This window comes from Coccinella septempunctata, chromosome 8, assembly GCF_907165205.1.
Source record: "Coccinella septempunctata chromosome 8, icCocSept1.1, whole genome shotgun sequence".
Lineage (NCBI taxonomy): Eukaryota > Metazoa > Arthropoda > Insecta > Coleoptera > Coccinellidae > Coccinella > Coccinella septempunctata.
Genome location: NC_058196.1, coordinates 12864470 through 12882032, shown reverse-complemented (window position 1 = coordinate 12882032; position 17563 = coordinate 12864470). Strand labels below are relative to the sequence as shown.

Sequence of the window (17563 nt, the reverse complement as noted above, 5' to 3'; positions counted from 1 at the left end):
ACAAGCTTAAGTTTTAGTAAGATGAGGGTATCTTCCTCACTCCAATCATCTAATTTTGCGCGTAATTCTAATTTATCAAAATATCTATTTACATCTTTACCGGAGAACCCATCAAGAGTGGTCGCGATCATCCCCAACGAATACATGAAAGGGAGTTGCACAGAACTTTTTGCCGCCACAGTAGGGGTGGTGTTACTAGCAGTAGCCGCCGGCAACATTTTCGACACTTACCAAATATCCTCAAAAACAAGTAAATCTGAAAACTATCTTTAAATTCCGCAAAGATACTGAAAATCAAATTTCCCCTTTTTCGAAATCAAAATACGCGATAGAGTTAGTCAAACTCTACACACCAAATAATCTAACTATTCACAATTATATGAATCTTAAATAGAAACGTCCTGAAAAAAAAATTATTTAAAAAAAAATGTTATCCTGAACGCAAATAATATATCGAAAAATAAATAGCGCCCTGGAAAAAAAAAATTATATTTCAATAGAAAATAATATTCAATAAACAATTCCTGAAAAAAAATTCCTGCAACCCTATCTTGTCGTAAATTCCAAATTATTCTGTTTATCAAATCAATTAGAAAAATTAAATCAAACTGACTTAAAATTCCAAATTATCCTAATGTTCACTTGATTTTAAACAATTAAATTAAAATGACCGAAATTCCAAAGTATTCAAACGTCCAAATTGGAAAAATGAAAATATTTAATTGAGAGGATTTCACTCTTAATTCCGTGTTCAACTTCTGACAAAACAACACAAAAAAAAATTCTTAATTTTCCATATTCGCGTTAACTAAATTGATCATAATTTCGCAAAAGTTTTTTGAAAGAAACAAACTAATTTGCGACTCCGCTTTTTGTTACGAAAATAACCGATCAATCAACTCTACGTTCTAAATCCTACGTATTTGATACTCAACAACAAAATTTTTTTTTTCGAAATATTCACATCAAAACCATCAAACAAATACAAATTCAAAATTTCAATACCACACAGTAATATGCAAATATCCTGAAAAAAACAAACAGAAAAAAATATCTTTCACCATCAGCCAAGAATATGCACCCTTAAACAGTAAAATTCTTGCGAAAAATTAAATTTCAATCTTCAATATAATCAACTACTATTAAATCTTCTTAAGGTTTCCATCAATCAAATCTTTCAAAATTAAAGAACACCAATGCTTTTCGCGAATAAAATTTTGAATTATAGCCCGATTGAAAACTTGATAAATACCTCCGATTTTCAAATAAAATTCTTATCCAACTCACTGAAAAGTAAATAACATTTTCCAACTCTACTCAACTTTCCCCAATATCTCCGCAGCTAAACTTTAAAGAGAGAGAAAAAAAAAATCCTGTTGGCAACTATACCTTTCACTTTTCACAAAATTCCTCTCAAAATGAACTAAAACCGACGAAAACTTAAATTATCTTTGGCAATAAAATAACTCACAGTTCCTCCATCTGAAAGTCCTCCTCAAATTCATTGATGTAATCAAAACATCATATATTCTCTCGAAAACCCTTAATAAATCAACAACAAAAAATTCTAAAAACGCAATTCCCCCAATACGTTTCACTTCTACGATGACGCCTACCCAATTATTAGATTCAATTAAACTCGCTCCAAAAACAACCAAAACTTTGAAAATCAAACTTTTCATATAATAGAATTTAGTATTCCACCCCAGAAAAATCAACTAACATCATCCCACCGCTGTCACCAGTGAAATAAAACACCCCTTACCTGGAATCAATGGAAGAGCGGCTTTCCACTGAACAAGGGGTGATTATTTTTAAGATGTTAACTACACAAAATTGAAGGCCCCTTTAAGGGCCAAAATGGTGGATTCGGCCCGTCGCGCGAAGGACAGGTCTTTGATGTTTTTCTATATTTTCTGGGGAGAAAATTTAAATGAAAATCTGTTAAATTTAACGAATAAATCTATTGCAGAAATTTGAATGCAAGCACGTATTTGGTCGATAACGACCACAATATAATCTCAATTTCTTTCACACATGCAAAGTGCGCAAAGCAATAATCATTAAAATTTCATCAATAAAAATCTTGGATTAAAAATTCTCTTTTCTCAATTTCACAACAACAATAAGAATATGATCAAAAATCAGATGAATTTTAGAGGAGCTTTCAGGACTCTGGACAAACAAAAATTGGAACCTTCTACCTTTTTCTGCGACCAGCGACCGTCGTTCGCCTGGGGTTGCTGGTGAACTTTTCGATCACCAGACTTTCCTCGCACAGTACGGCGAATTCTTTACACTCAACCGCACTTCCCGCACTTTTCCGTCGTCAACGATTAACGCTCTTCGTTTCGACTCTATACGAAATTCCCAAAATCCCATATCCGATCTATACCACAAATAAAAACAATGTTACGCCCTGAACTGACTTTAACCACGGTACTAATTCTCTTACACTATTCCCCGAATAGCTTGTACCCGTCTCCCTTTTTGAGACCTAACTCCGAAAAATACTTCTAAATTTCTCGAACTGCCGAATCTACTCTCGGACTTCCAAATCTACCCTATTAGAATTCCGGATTCTACTTCCGTCTTCCCGACGTATATTTTCTTCGACCAACTTCCCACTGACTCCCTTCCTTTTTTTGGTTCCTTTTTATCATTCCCCTTCTTAGACCAAAAACCCAAATTTCCTCTCCACCTCTCGTGGGTGTTTCCCCGATTATTCCACGACGCGCTAACCTTGCATATTTCTGAACTAATTAAATTAGCCGGTTAAAACTCAAGAGCCTGCTAATTCTTACAACGCCGAATCAATTATCTTCGAATATTGAATTGATATATAAGCTCTTATGGGCGAGTTATTATCTAAACTAAACCATTTTCCTTCCAACTTAAAATTGGCCTCATGTCCAACATGAAACTCTACTTCTTCGACACTTATCTTCCGAGTGGAAAATTATCATTCATACGCTTGTCATCATACCTTTATTTTCAATTATCTTGGACGTTGAGAGCCCGAGAAAGAATTTCCTAGCCCAATATTCTACAGCATATATATCTCGTCAATATTCCTATTTATTACACCTGCCCGGATTGATTTCGGTGTCGCGTACCTGCCGTCCACCAGCACCCTTAAACTTCGGAATGTTAGGAAAGATCTTATCATAGAAACAGCTGAGGCAGAGAAACCAAAATATTTTAGCTTGGCATACAGAAGGGAATGATTAATCGTGTCGAATGCCTTCGAAAAATCAAGCAAAATATGAAGTACAGAATAACCCCGATCAAGATCATGGAATATTTTATCTGTGACCGATGCCAGAGTAGTAGCAGTACTGTGATTCTTGCGAAAGCCAGACTGGTACGATGGTAGCAAATTGAAGTCATTGACGTACTCCGAAATCTGATCAGACAAAACCTTCTCCAACACCTTAGACAAAAGTGGCAGAATACTGATGATCCTCAAATCCGAAAAAGAAGTAGGCTCCACTGTTTTCGGAAGCGGTATACCAATAGCGCACTTCCACTGCACAGGAAACACACCGGCCACTATGCAGCTATTGACCAGATGCTGAACATACGACTCTATTACTGGAAACGCATGAACGAGCATATCCAGCGTTACATCATCGTCGCCCACGGCTTTAGTTCGAATTCCAGTCATGATGGTCCTTATCTGTTCCAACGAGACAATTTTGAAATGGAATGATGGCTCAGTTCTATAACTATTGTTGTTATAATACGAAATCTTATCAGTACACGCATCATCACCTGCAACACCATTGAATGCTGAGCAAAAATCACTAATAGATTCCGCGTCCTTTAAGCAATCTGGAATAGCCCTTGCATTAACCTTAGCAACATTCAGAGACTTCAAAGCCTTCCAGACAGCTTCATTACCATCAGAACTAGCAGCCAAGAGATATGACGTCTTGCTACGTCTAATCTCAGCCAGAGTACCATTTCTCATTCTCTTATACTCATTCCAATCCTCCGCTGAACCAGACCGCCTGAATGCAGCAAAAGCTCGGTCCCGCTTCCTCATCAACCCCCTGAGCCGTTCAGTCAACCAGGGCGCTCTAGGCTTAGAGATTCTCCTTCGTCTAACAGGAGCATGGCGGTCATAAACGCTCAGTAAGATGTCATTGAAGATTTGCACTTTTTTATTGATATTAGGTTCGCGGGTGAATGAGCGCCACCTTTCCGATCTCAAGTCTGAAAGGAAAGCTTCACAATCAAAATCATCGAAGTCCCTATAAGTTATAAACTTTTGCACCCTCTTCGAACCAGGTACGTAGCACTCACAGAACGCTAAGCGATGATCGCTAATATGACACATGTTCTTAACTCCACTCACCCCCATGAAGTTGGCCGGACATTTCACAAAAATCGGATCCAATAGCGTACTCGATGTTAGAGTAACTCTTGTTGGCTCCTGGATGATTTGATCAAATCCATAGGAGGAAAAACATTCAGACAGAGGGTTTGATGAATTCAGCAGGTTGACGTTGACGTCACCGATACAAAAAATACAATCAGCCATAGGACAAACATAATTCAACATCAGATGAACGTCGTTAACGAAAGAACTAAACTTGGACTTATGCTTTCTACGATTTGGAGGTCTATATACTACACCAATCACAATACTCAATTTTCGAATACTCGGCTGTATCCAAAGACATTCCACAGGACTCTCGAATTCGAAGTCCATATCAATTACTTTGATCTTATAATGCTCTCTCACAAACACACATACACCACCACCCCTACCTACCCTATCATTGCGGATCAACTCAAAACCAGGTAGTGACACATCAGCCGAATTCACGTCATCGTTGAACCAGGTTTCCGTAGTTTTTTTATTTTATTTTTATTTTGTTTTGTTGGTGCCGAATTAAAGTTAATTTGAAGACTGCCTGTACTTGTTTTTGTAGACCTTTGACCCGTGCGCTTCCAGATATTCAATATGGGAGATGCCAAAATTTTGGTGCTGCAGGAGGAGGTGGAATTGGAGGGAGACGTTGCACCGCCGGTTCCGGACCCCCAAGGGAAGGCCCCGGTTTACCTACCGGTAGCGAAGTACCCGTTGTACTGGCGCTGCGGATACCCGGACCACGACCGGAGAACCTGCAGAAGAACCCCATTAATATTCTGCTACAGGTGCGGACTGGTGGGAACCCGGTCCAGGGATTGTGGATGCCCGAAGGGAGCCACCGAAAGGCCCAGGAAAAAGGACATGGGAGTGCAGTGCGAATTAATCCGGGTGACCGCATCCGGGGCTCCAGCCTGGTCACCCGGAAAGTGACCGTTCTTTTGTTTTCTTTTTTTTTCTTATTGTGATTTTAGAATAAATTTTATTTTGTAGTAGAGATTATAAAAAAGTTTCCTTTTTTAGCCGAAGAAGGAGGGGGATGTAACAAAGCAAATTTTCAATTAGTTTTGTTTCCGAATTATTCATTTTCATATTTCCGTAACGTGAATTGATTAAGTCGACCGGTTTCAGGCCGCGCGGACCCATGTGTTCCCGGATCGCGATGTCTTCAACGTGAGGTCAAGGGGGGATATCGTATGCAGAATTTGTTTAATTGCGCATTTGACAATTGTATAAAAAAGGGCCGTGCCGGGTATAAATTCGAGCGATTTCGTAAATTCAATCAATGAAGCCAGAGTGTTCCATCAACCGTCCGAGAAGTATACCAGATAGTAAGTACATTCAAGGGTTACACATGGGCAAGGTCTCAGGTATGATTATTTTATTTACTCTTTTGGTTAATTTGCCGGTTTATTTATTTTCCCACATACCCTTCTTTCCGCCGTGGAGTTGTGTAGTAGCTTCAAATGGCCTACACTACTCCATGGACTTTCCCAGTATGCGTAGGTGTGTACGCTAGCTTCAAATGGCGCGTACATGCTTCCGTGTCATCCTTCCACCGTACCGCCCGGGTCCTGGAGGCCATGCATTAGCTTGAAACGGCCTGCATGTCTCCTGTTATCCTAAAAGCACGGGGGTGTACGATGTTAGCTTCAAACGGCCCATCCTACACTCTTGTCAGGTACGTTCCGCCGTCTCTAGCTCAGCCCACCCTTACCGTACCGCCTGAGTTCCTAGAGGTGATGCATTAGCATCGAATAAAAATAATAAGAAAAATAAAATCAAACAAAGTTCACCTAGGGCCGAGACACCACAAATTCCCCCTGCCAAACACAGAGAGGGTACTAAAAAAGTACTGAAACCGATAGTGGGAACCTCGAAGACGGGGAATCTACATGCTGTCCCGAAGATTCAATTCTCGCATATCCATATTACACGACTCAGCCCGGAAACATCTACGAATGAGCTGCTGGACTTTTTCGATGGGAACATACCCAATGTCTCTTGTGAAAAATTAACTTCTAGGAAGCCTGAGATATACTCGTCATTCAAAATTACTCTACCCACGGAAAGGACAAAGTCTCAAATCCTGACTTCTGGCCTGCAGGGATTGCAGTGAAAAAGTTTTTTATGAAACGACGCCTGTCCAACACTGCTTCGTGAAAAACAGAGCCAGTTCAACGTTTGTACCATTTTCTGATCGCTGTCACGGAGAACTCAATGGTTATTATCAAAATGTTCGTGGTCTGAATATGAGGTCTCATGAATTCAGGAATTCAGTGTCGCGTGGTGATTTCGATTTTGTATCTATAACTGAGACTTGGCTGCAGGATGGGATACAGGATGGTGAGTTGTTTCCTTCTGAATACGATGTGTTTCGGTCTGACAGGGATTTAGTGAGAACCGGCTCATCTACCGGGGGAGGAGTGTTAGTTGCGGTTCGGAGTGAGTATTGTGCTGAGAAACTAGATTTATCTGTTCTGGTAGATTTGATACCTTCTGTTGATGTGACTGCATGTAAAGTTAGGTGTAACTTCAGATCTGTAATTATACTTGTTCTTTATATTCCACCTAAATTGGAAATTGAATTGTATGAGTTGTTTTTTGAAACTTTGTCATCCCTTGAGTTTATGTTGAATAGTCAACTTATTATATTAGGCGCCTTTAATGCCACAAAATATGTTGAGAATTCGCTAACTGATCATCAAACTGTAATTATCGATATATTTAAACAAACACTGAACCTGCATCAGTTCAATAATATTGTTAACACTAATGGTAAATTGTTGGATCTCGTACTTTCTAATATTGAGTGCTCAATAGCTGCCTCTGACTTCCCGCTCGTCTCGGTGGATTTCCATCACCCACCAATTGAAATTTTGTTTAGTTTCAGGCAGCCTAGAAAAGTTCGCAATCTTGGAATCGATAAGAATGCGATGTTTTCGTCTTATAATTTTCGTAAAGCCAATTTCATTGATATGTATGATCACTTCCTCAAGGCTGACTGGTCAAGGGTTCTGAGTAGTTGTGAATCTGACATAGCATGCACTGAATTTTATGACGTTCTCAATAATATTTTCGAACAAACTGTTCCAGTCAAGGTGAGGAGGAAACAACGTTTTCCTTCATGGTACTCCTCTGAGATAGTTGCGTTGATCAAATTAAAGCTAAGAGCTTTAAAAAATTACAGAAAGTTCAAAAATAATATTAATCTTCTCAAATATAGATCACTTCGTAAGCTGCTCAAATCTAAAATAAGTATTGCACATCGAAAGTTTGTTAGTTATTCTGAGGATAAAATACGTACTGATCCAGCGTTTTTTTGGTCATTTATGCGTGAGAATAAGGGTTTTTCTCGTATACCTGGTGTAATGAAAAATGGTGATGAAACTTTTAAAACTCCAGCTGAAGTTGTTGATGCATTTGCTGCTCACTTTTCTGGTGTGTATGAGGGACCTGCCGATACCTTGTTTATGGAACATGTTATTGATAGTACTTTCGTTGAACTAGGAAATATTACGGAGGATGATGTTATTAAGGCGTCTAAAAGGCTGTCGAACAAGTGTACGGCTGGACCTGATGGAGTTCCTAGTTTTTTAGTCAAGGACTGCATTGGTGCGTTTGCTGCACCTCTAGCGCATATTTTTAATTTGTCTGCTATTAAGGGAAATTATCCTTCTATCTGGAAACTATCAAAAATTATACCTATTTTCAAAAAAGGTGAGAAATCGAATATAAAAAATTACCGACCTATTGCTATTTTGTCGAACTTTTCCAAATTATTTGAGATTATTTTGTATAATTCAATTTTTCCATCAGTTAGGCACCGTATCAAACCTAGTCAACATGGTTTCATGCCAAAAAGATCCACCTGTACTAATCGTGCCTGTTTTTTTGAATTGGTGCTTGATTCATTGGATAAATCTGAACAAGTGGACGTAATCTACACGGATTTTCAGAAAGCATTCGATAAAGTCGATCACAGAATTTTGTTGAGTAAATTGAGGTTTATATTTGGATTTGGAGATAGGTTGGCCTCTCTGATGGAATCTTATTTGTGTGAAAGAGTATGTTTGGTAGAGATCGAGCAATCTCGCTCATTTGAGTTCTGTGCAACATCTGGTGTTCCTCAGGGCTCTAACTTGGGACCTTTGCTGTTTCTTCTCTTTATTAATGATATTCTAAATGACACTGACATTTTTATTTTGATGTTCGCTGATGATTTAAAGCTATTCACCAGAATATTCTCGATTACTGATTGTGTTCGATTGCAGAGGGCGCTCGATACTCTCTTGAGATGGTGTGAAAGGAATAGGCTGTCGTTGAATGTTACCAAGTGCCATGTAATGTCTTACACGAAAAAAAGTAATAAAATTCTTTATAATTATCGAGTCGATAATCATGAATTATCTCGTTTAACTGAGTATAGAGATTTGGGGGTGCTGTGTGACAGTCAGTGCTCTTTTGTACCACACTTGAATCAACTTATTTCTTCTGTCAGTAAAACATATGGATACATTATTCGTAATGGTAGGCGCTTCAACAACTCGAACACGTTGATAATTTTATTTAATAGTTTTATTCGTAGCAAATTAGAATATTGTAGCATCATTTGGAGACCCATATATAGTTGTCATAAAAAACGAATTGAATCAGTACAGAGAAAGTTCTATAAGTATCTAGTTTGGAGAGAAGATGGTGTCTATCCAAATATAGGTTGTTGCAATGATATGTTACTTGGTAGATTTGGAGCTGAGCCCATAGAACAAAGGGTCAAAGTAAAAGCACTATTGTTTATTTTTAAGATTGTGAATAACCTAATAGATTGTAGTGATTTGATTGAGCATCTTCCCTTTTTGGTGCCACGATTGGGCTCTAGGAGTGATGCTGTATTTTACTGTAGGGCGGGAAGAACAAACGCCAGTCTCAGATCACCAATTAATTTTATGTGTAACCTATTCAATTCCATAGCTGGCAAATGTGATTTATATAATGACTCTCCCCGCTCTATAGTGGCTGCATTTATGAAGGGGATTGGTAATGTCAACCAATTATTAGAATGAGTTTTTTTTTTCATTGCTCTCAATATTTTATGTTTACTTTCCTGTAATTGGGTTGTTTGACCTGTTGGAAATAAAGTCTTATTATTATTATTATTATTATTATTAGCTTCAAACGGCCTGCATCTCTCTTGGGATTCCGAGTGTGCGGGAGTGTACGATGTTAGCTTCAAACGGCCCATCCTACACACCTGCAAGGTATGTCCCTTTGTTACCCCTTTTTTTACCTCGCCTTTCCCTAACCGTACCGCCCGAGTTCTTGGAGATTATGCATTAGCTTCAAACGGCCTGCATCGCTCTTGGAATTCTGAGTGTACAGAGGTGTACGATGTTAGCTTCAAACGGCCCATCCTACACAACTGTCCGGTATGATCCCCTTCGAACTAGGCCACCCACCGGGGTTACGGGGGTGGGTACAGCCCCCGTGATTTCGGAACACCTTGGATTCCGAGGACACCCTTGCGGGTGTGTTCGTCGTCCTTGTTCCGTGGTTTAGTTTTTCCCTCGGTTCACCAAAGTATACCGGCAAACCGCCGTCCGTCTTAACACCAGTCTCGCTTATAATAACGGACTTTGCCCATGTTACTACCCGCTGCTTGTACGCAACGTAGAGTTAACTTGCACTGTTTTCACTTACGCTCTTGCTTCATTCTAACTCCAACCGCTTCATCCCGCATTCTTACTTTGCTCACTCATCATGTTTCGACATTAAAAGCACGTTACATCCCGCTTCTGCTTCTGCACCGCTTATTCACCCTATACCCTGTACGACATCATTATGTATATAGAAGATATTGAATAGAAGTTTCATGGTTATTGTGTGTTTTATTTTTCTCCCGAATAAAGTTTTTAAGATATTTCAGAGATAGGGGACTGTCCGAACTTCATGAACATCTGACCCCTGGACATAACTTTCTCTGACTGTAGCTCCTGGTCACCTGTGGGATACCGCCTACAGCCTACAGGTTCCGAGTGTCCTCAACACTTTAAACTAGAGGTGGCGCCCGAGGTTTCTATCTTCGGAGAAGAAGACGGCAACAGATGGAGACAGGAGGTCGTCACAATAGCCAAATTAATGGTTTATGATCTGTATAGATCGTGAATTTCCTTCCGTAGAGATATGGTCGAAAATGTTTACATGACCAAACAATTGATAATAATTCTTTTTCTATTGTGCTTTATCGAGTTTCAGCGGAATTTAGAGTACGACTTGCGTAGGCGATCGGAAGATCATCAGGTGGTTCTCCTTGAGATAAAACTGAACCTATCGCAAAACCTGACGCATCAGTTGTCAAAACAAAGGAAGCATTAAAATCGGATATCGGAGTATTGGGTGATTCAATAAATTATTTTTGCATAATTCAAAGGATTCAATGTAATCAGAATTATCAATATTAATTTTTGCATTCTTCTTCAAACACATTGTCAATGGTTTGGTAATTTTTGCAAAATTGGGAATGAATTTTCTGTAGTATCCTATACGACCAAGGAAAGATTTAATTTCCTTCTGTGTTTTAGGAATAGGATAATTTTGAATAGGTTCTAATTTATTTGGATTTGGTTTGATTCCTTCAGGAGTTATTATATGACCAAGAAATTCAATTTCTGTTTTAAAGAAATGACATTTATCTAACTGAATTTTCAGATTTTCTGATGCATGTGTTTCTAAAATATTATGGATATCAGCTAAATGCTGTTCAATATTTTTTGAAAATATTATTATATCATTCATATAAATATAGCATATTTTTCCAATAAAATTTTTCAAAACTTCGTTCATTAATCTCTGAAAAGTTGCTGGCGCATTCTTAAGTCCGAAAGGCATTCTTAAAAACTCATAATGTCCGTTTTCGACAGTAAAAGCAGTTTTTTCAATCGAATTTTCATCCAACTCTATTTGATGAAATCCGGATGCTAAATCTAAGGTTGTGAAATATTTTTTGTTACCGAGTTTGTCTAAGATAGAGTCGATTTGTGGTAATGGGTACTTATCATCAATAGTTTTTTCATTTAATTTTCTATAATCTATGGCCATACGCCATTTAGTTTTTCCGGATAAATCCTGTTTTTTAGGAACAATTACTACGGGAAATGACCAAGGGGATATACTCGGTCTGATTATTTTCTTTTCCAATAAATCTTCAATTTGGTTTTTCACCTCTTCACGATGAATCTCTGGATAACGATAAATTTTACAGTGAACTGGATTTTCATCGATCGTTCTAATTCTGTGTTTTATTTTACTTGAAAAATTCAATGGTTGACCCGGCAATTGGAGGACTTTATTATTAGTTTGAAAGATTTTGATAAGTTGACTTTTTATTTTGGGTTCTAAGTGACTCAAATCTATAGGAATTCTTGTTGGATTTTGACAAACTTGTTGATATTTAAAAGGGATTTGACAAAAATCATTTTCTAAAACCATATTTTTGAAATCAATTCTCAAATCGTATTTATTGAGAAAATCTGCTCCTATTATACCATCATAATTTTTATGAAATTTGTAAAGAACAAAGGGATGAAAATCGTTCATTTTTAATTCGGAAAATAAAGCCAATAAAACTTTTTCATTTGACGTTTGAGATCTGAAACATGCAGTAAGGGTAGTATCTTCTCTAAAAATATTTTCTTTAAAATTATTATAAGCGAATTTTGAATCAATTAGACAAACTGAACATCCACTATCAATTAATAATTTACACTTAGGATATTCAAATTCTACATAAGGTAATTGATTATGATATTCTAACGTTTGGTTTGAGTCAACGCGAGTTTTTCGGCTGATCGACGAAAATTTTGATTGGGTTGCATCTTTGACGTAGAAGTTTTTGCTTGACTATAAAAATTCTCTTTTCGTTTTTCTTCTTCAGCGTGAGTCAATTCTTCGAATGTAAAATTCGGAATATTTTCATTACGATGATTATTCGCATTTGGATGATTTTCATTGCGATTATTATAGAAGTTTCTTTGTGGATTAACATTATATTGCGTGGAATAATTTGCTCGTTTCTGCGGGTAGTTTCTAGTCTGTATAGACATTTTTTCAGGCGGACTATTATTTCTATAATTAGGGTTAGGCTTGAAAACATTAATATTTTGATTTCGTTGTGGATTTGATCTTTCGAAAGTTTCACGATATGAAGGATAATGAGTTTTCACTGGCCGCTGTTGAATCTGAATCGGCTGAGATGGAAAATTATGCTGATTATTATTATAAAATCTATTAACATTATTTCTCGGCTGATGATTGAACGAATAATTATATCGGTACGTCGATTGATAATTAAATACTTTATTCGACGTTTGCATATTCTTGGTGCGACGGCTCTTATCTAATAATTCATATTGTGCCATATTGCACAGATAATCCTTCACGGCATTGACCGTTTCGTCGAAAAAAAGTGCATTATTGGTAATTAAATAGGTTCTCAATTTTACGGGGGCATTCGAAATCAACACGGTTTTACAAATTTTATGAATATTAGATTTATAAATTTGTTTCTCTGGATCAGGCATTAAATCGGCATCAATTCTGTAATTTATTCTGATTTTCATTGCAATAATTTTATCAATGAAAGCTAATAAATCTTCATGAGGTTTTTTAGTCAAAAATTGTAGGTTATGAATCAAAACATCTAAATTAATATTATCACCGAATTTGCTATATAAAAAGTTCTTCAATAATCCCCAATTATCAGGAACATCAGATGTAGAAACCTCAGCTAGGGCTCTATCAGTCAGTTTTGATTTAACGACAGCATAATAATAATTCTTTACTATTTGATTATCATCCGCAAACATCAATAGATATTGTTCGGAACTCTTAATAAAAGAATGAAGTTCATTTTCAATACCAGAAAATTTAGGCAAGAGCATACCAAATGTTTCAGCTAGTGACAAATCTATTCTCTCTTGTGCCATCTTATTTATTTTCTTTTTACGACCCGAAAAATGTTTTATCGACGTAATCGTGAAATATAAAAATATTATCAGGTAATCACGGTATCAATATAAATTATCAATATTAAAATAGTAATCGGTTTTTTCTTAATAAAGAAACCTAGGAAAAACTCTTTAGTGATCGGTTTTTGTTAAAGAAACCTAGGAAAAACTTTTGAAAATCGGTTTTTTAAAGAAACCTAGAAAAAACTATACAAGTTTACTAATTTTTTACCAGATTAGGGTAACTGGGGAGAAATAGGAAATGCTCACCGATAGTCTTGAAGTCGTTGAGGTCGCTACTCCGTCAATCGGACTCTCTGGTCTTCTTCCACTGGTTCTTCAGGGTGTGCTTGATGGTTGAAACCAACAGGTATCTGATCTGGAGCTGGTACACTTGACTGGCACTATTCACTTCTTCTTCAGACCTGGCACAATCCCATCACCTCGTCGCCAATTATGAATTTTGGGATGAAGACTTGGTTTTTAAAAAACACTTTATTTACAATAGAGAATATTTGAATATTCTGTGTAAACTATGACTATCGACTAAGGCTCTAGATCTATTTCTTCACTGAAGGCAAGGAAGAAGATGCTTTTATACAAATATCTTATCTATAGGATGTGACTTAGCACTGCAGGTGTTCACTGCTGACTTTGCAGGCTGCAACATAGTCATATACAAAGCTTATGATTAATCTGGATAAGTTACATTGAATTAATATGGGGTGCGATTACATAATTATATATAAGATAAAAAGAATGTCTGTATGAAAAATTCTTCAGAACATATACATAACATAATATACTCATAACGAATGTATTTTGAATATTTATGAATTTAATAAATTGAATATACATCATTGAATGTTAATTTCAATTTTCATTTCATCGAATACATCAGATTTCTGAAGCGTAACAATTATTCATTTCACTTGATTAGCAAGAATAAACTATGAAGTGATGAATAAGAAATAGGTAAAATGAAACTGTTCGAAATGATGGCCTAAAAGAACTGATAAATGTATTCAGATAGAGGCCTTCATTTCGAACGGACAATGAGACCCATCCATAAGTTACTCTTCAGAAAACTGATGTATACGATCGAATGAAAACTGAAATTAACATTCAATTATGTATATTCAATTTGGTTTAATTCATAAAGATTCAAAATTCACTTCGTTATGAGATGAATATAGTCCATTCAAGAATGATTGACATCCCAGTAGGTCTTGAAAATCCAGACGCAGCTCAATATCTGATCACAAAATATCTTCAATAGTTTCTGTAGTTCCACTCACAGAACAGGAATATACAAATATAACCTAGACAAGTATTTGTAAAGAAGAAATATTTGACTTCAGAGCATATTAATCAGCATTCAAAATTGAAACACTCATGTTTCCAATTTGTACGATTAAATTAAGAACATAAATAGCAGTACAAAATTCAAATTATCATCGGTCAGTGCATAGATTAACACATAATAGGACTATAGATCACTGTTTATTCACAATACCAACCTGAATTCCGCAAAACATAATCTCAACTTATGAGCTGTTACCAACTTAAATTCGATTTTCCATAGCCACCCGAGATGTCAATCATTCTTAAAAGGACTATAGGATGTTAAATATTGACACGAGAGAAAAAATAATTGTCACTATCAAAAAAAAATCAGTCCTTGTCAACCTGGATGGTGCCGCATCCATTATTATGGGTCGAATTGAACGAATGAATCTTACATTTTAAGCAGTTACCGAAAAAATCACGAAGCTCATTGTGAATCAGGGTGATACCGCGAACTTTTAAGAATTGTTCAAATTTATGTGATACGATCCTGCAAATCGAATGATATTTGATTGCAGTTTTCTGGAACCTCATGGAACCCCATTCCAAATTTCGGAGAAATCGGTGATTCCGTTCAGAAGAGAGAGTGGTTTTAATTTCCATTCAAATTTGAAAAGTGAAACAGAATCTAGAACTCCTAAATACTACATATGGAGGTTTTTCGCCATCTTCTGGGTGTTCTCTATCTCACATTAAAATGTGTCACATCTTATACGAGACACCCTATATAAAAATATGTTGCAGATAGTAATAGTAAGTATTTTCTGTTTAGAATAAGATGAAAAGGAAATGGTTATCGATGTTAACTCTGGATAAAATCAGATAGATTATGTTTGTGAGCTTTAATTTTGGTGATAATATTTGGATTTTCGAGCTTTTCACTGTGTCGAGAATTTCAAAGGGTATGTGATATATGATCCAAATGAATTCGATAGAATATGACTATTATTTATTCAGAATGTGAAATACTTTTTCTTCGTATATCATCATATGCTACATAATACGTATGTTTTTTGGGCATTCGTGATCATTTACGATCTCTCCGATTGAGTTCTATCAGAAATGAAGAGTATTGAATACGGTTTGAAACTTATTATTAAGAACCTTGTTAATCCAGCAGCTTCATCTGTACCAATAGTTGAAACTACATTCAACAGATTTTTACAGTTACCCTTACGTGTAGAATTCGGAGTTCGATAGTTAAAAATCCATTGGGTAGCTGGCGTTAGCTGCACTGTGTAGGTACAGTGACTTTATAGGTACTCCCCAGGGGAGTATGTGTATGAGTATGTGTAGGTATAAGCTTTGAGTATTCAACCCAATTCAATACGCAAGGATATAAAGAGATTTAATTATTCCTTCATCACCAAGTACTCAATACTATTCTCACAAAAGTAGTTGAATCATCTCCAAAAGGAAACGCCCCCATATCTCTAGTACTAAAAACCGACTACATTTTGGTGAGTGAAAACACTCTTTATAATGAGAATGGCGCTGAAAACGCACTGTGAATACAGAAAAACTTTTTAATATCAGTTTTCTGTTTTATAATTGAGGGGCGCTTCAGATCAGAAAACAATCATCAAAAACAACAAGAATAAAACAAAAGTATGGATTTATTTTGTCATCAGGATGTTAGTTTTCATCTGAAAATTGTTTGGAATCAATTGATATCAATGAAAAACGCTGTTGGATGTGCTATATATTTATTTGCAATTTGTAAAAAAATCTACAAAAATTGAAATTATGGACAATAAATAAAGCCTTGACTTGGACACAGAAGTACATGGTGATCTGCTTTACGATGCATCGAAGGTGCATGTTATTTCTTCACATATGTAGGTACGAGTGTAGGTATTATTTATAGAATTTTCAGAACCACACTCAAAAAAAAACCTTACAGAAATATACAAGACCTGTATGTCTGTCCATAGTTTCTTGGTGCTTTTTTTGAGATTTCCTTATGATATGGTCTCTTTATGACACAATATACAAATTGATTACTGAATGAACTAAACACTCACAGTAGGCTTCATGAAACTGTTGAAGTAAGAACTGCTGGCCAAAGTTGATTTGGGACCAGTCCACTTCTATAAAACAACCTGCTGACAACTAATATTATGTTCGGCCTAATGCGCAAGCGCAACTAAGTTAGGTACACGTGCTATTAATGGTGCAGAAGCCAGTTCTGTCGGGAATGCGAATAGATAAAGGCTACTCTCACTATTAATAGTTTCAAGCGACCATCAGCCATTTTGTATTATTCACCAGTGTGTTAATATATCTTTAAATAAACTTTGTTAAAAACCGTCTCATCAGTTTTAAGAGTATCCACCCTCACATGGTAGCAGCGCTTGTGTGTATGTGCGTTCGTATTAATTAACAAACAGAAGACCACGTGTTAAACAGAAGACTAGAGGACCACGTGTTAAACAGAAGACTAGACGACCACGTGTTCAACAACAAGCATGTTCAATCAAGAAGAGATGATCGAGATGGACCAATCCGATGCAAGCGAAAGGTCAACGATGGGAGTACCAGAAAATATTTTTGCAATGCTCACGAACACCAATTTCGTGAAGATGTTGGCAGAGCAAATAAACAACTTGAATCCTCCGGCAACGTCAACAGGAAGCACAGTATCAGAACAATCTGTGGAGAAGGTCAATATACCCACCTTCATAATACCTCAATTTGAGAACAGCGACAAGCTGAGGGGTCATTCCAATTTCCGCTCATGGAAACAAAGAGTCGAGCGTGACATTAGGGCCCTAGGAAGATCCCAATTTTTACTGCACAACATGGGTGGACCAGAGTGTAACATGAGCGTAGAAGA

General features: G+C 36.7%; 1 protein-coding gene across 1 annotated transcript; it reads right to left on the bottom strand.

Annotated features, from left to right (window-relative positions):
* Positions 1-386: 386 nt before the first annotated feature.
* Positions 387-4717, bottom strand: LOC123318307. Its single transcript, XM_044904925.1, has 2 exons — positions 3275-4717; positions 387-401 (listed from the first exon to the last, which is right to left on the bottom strand). The coding sequence occupies exons 1-2, from the start codon at positions 4715-4717 to the stop codon at positions 387-389; spliced, it is 1458 nt and encodes a 485-aa protein (XP_044760860.1).
* Between the last annotated feature and the right edge of the window lie 12846 nt (positions 4718-17563).

Coding starts and splice junctions, on each gene's coding strand:
- LOC123318307 (XM_044904925.1), bottom strand. CDS start 4,717: ATGGACTTCGAATTCGAGAGTCCTGTGGAATGTCTTTGGATACAGCCG.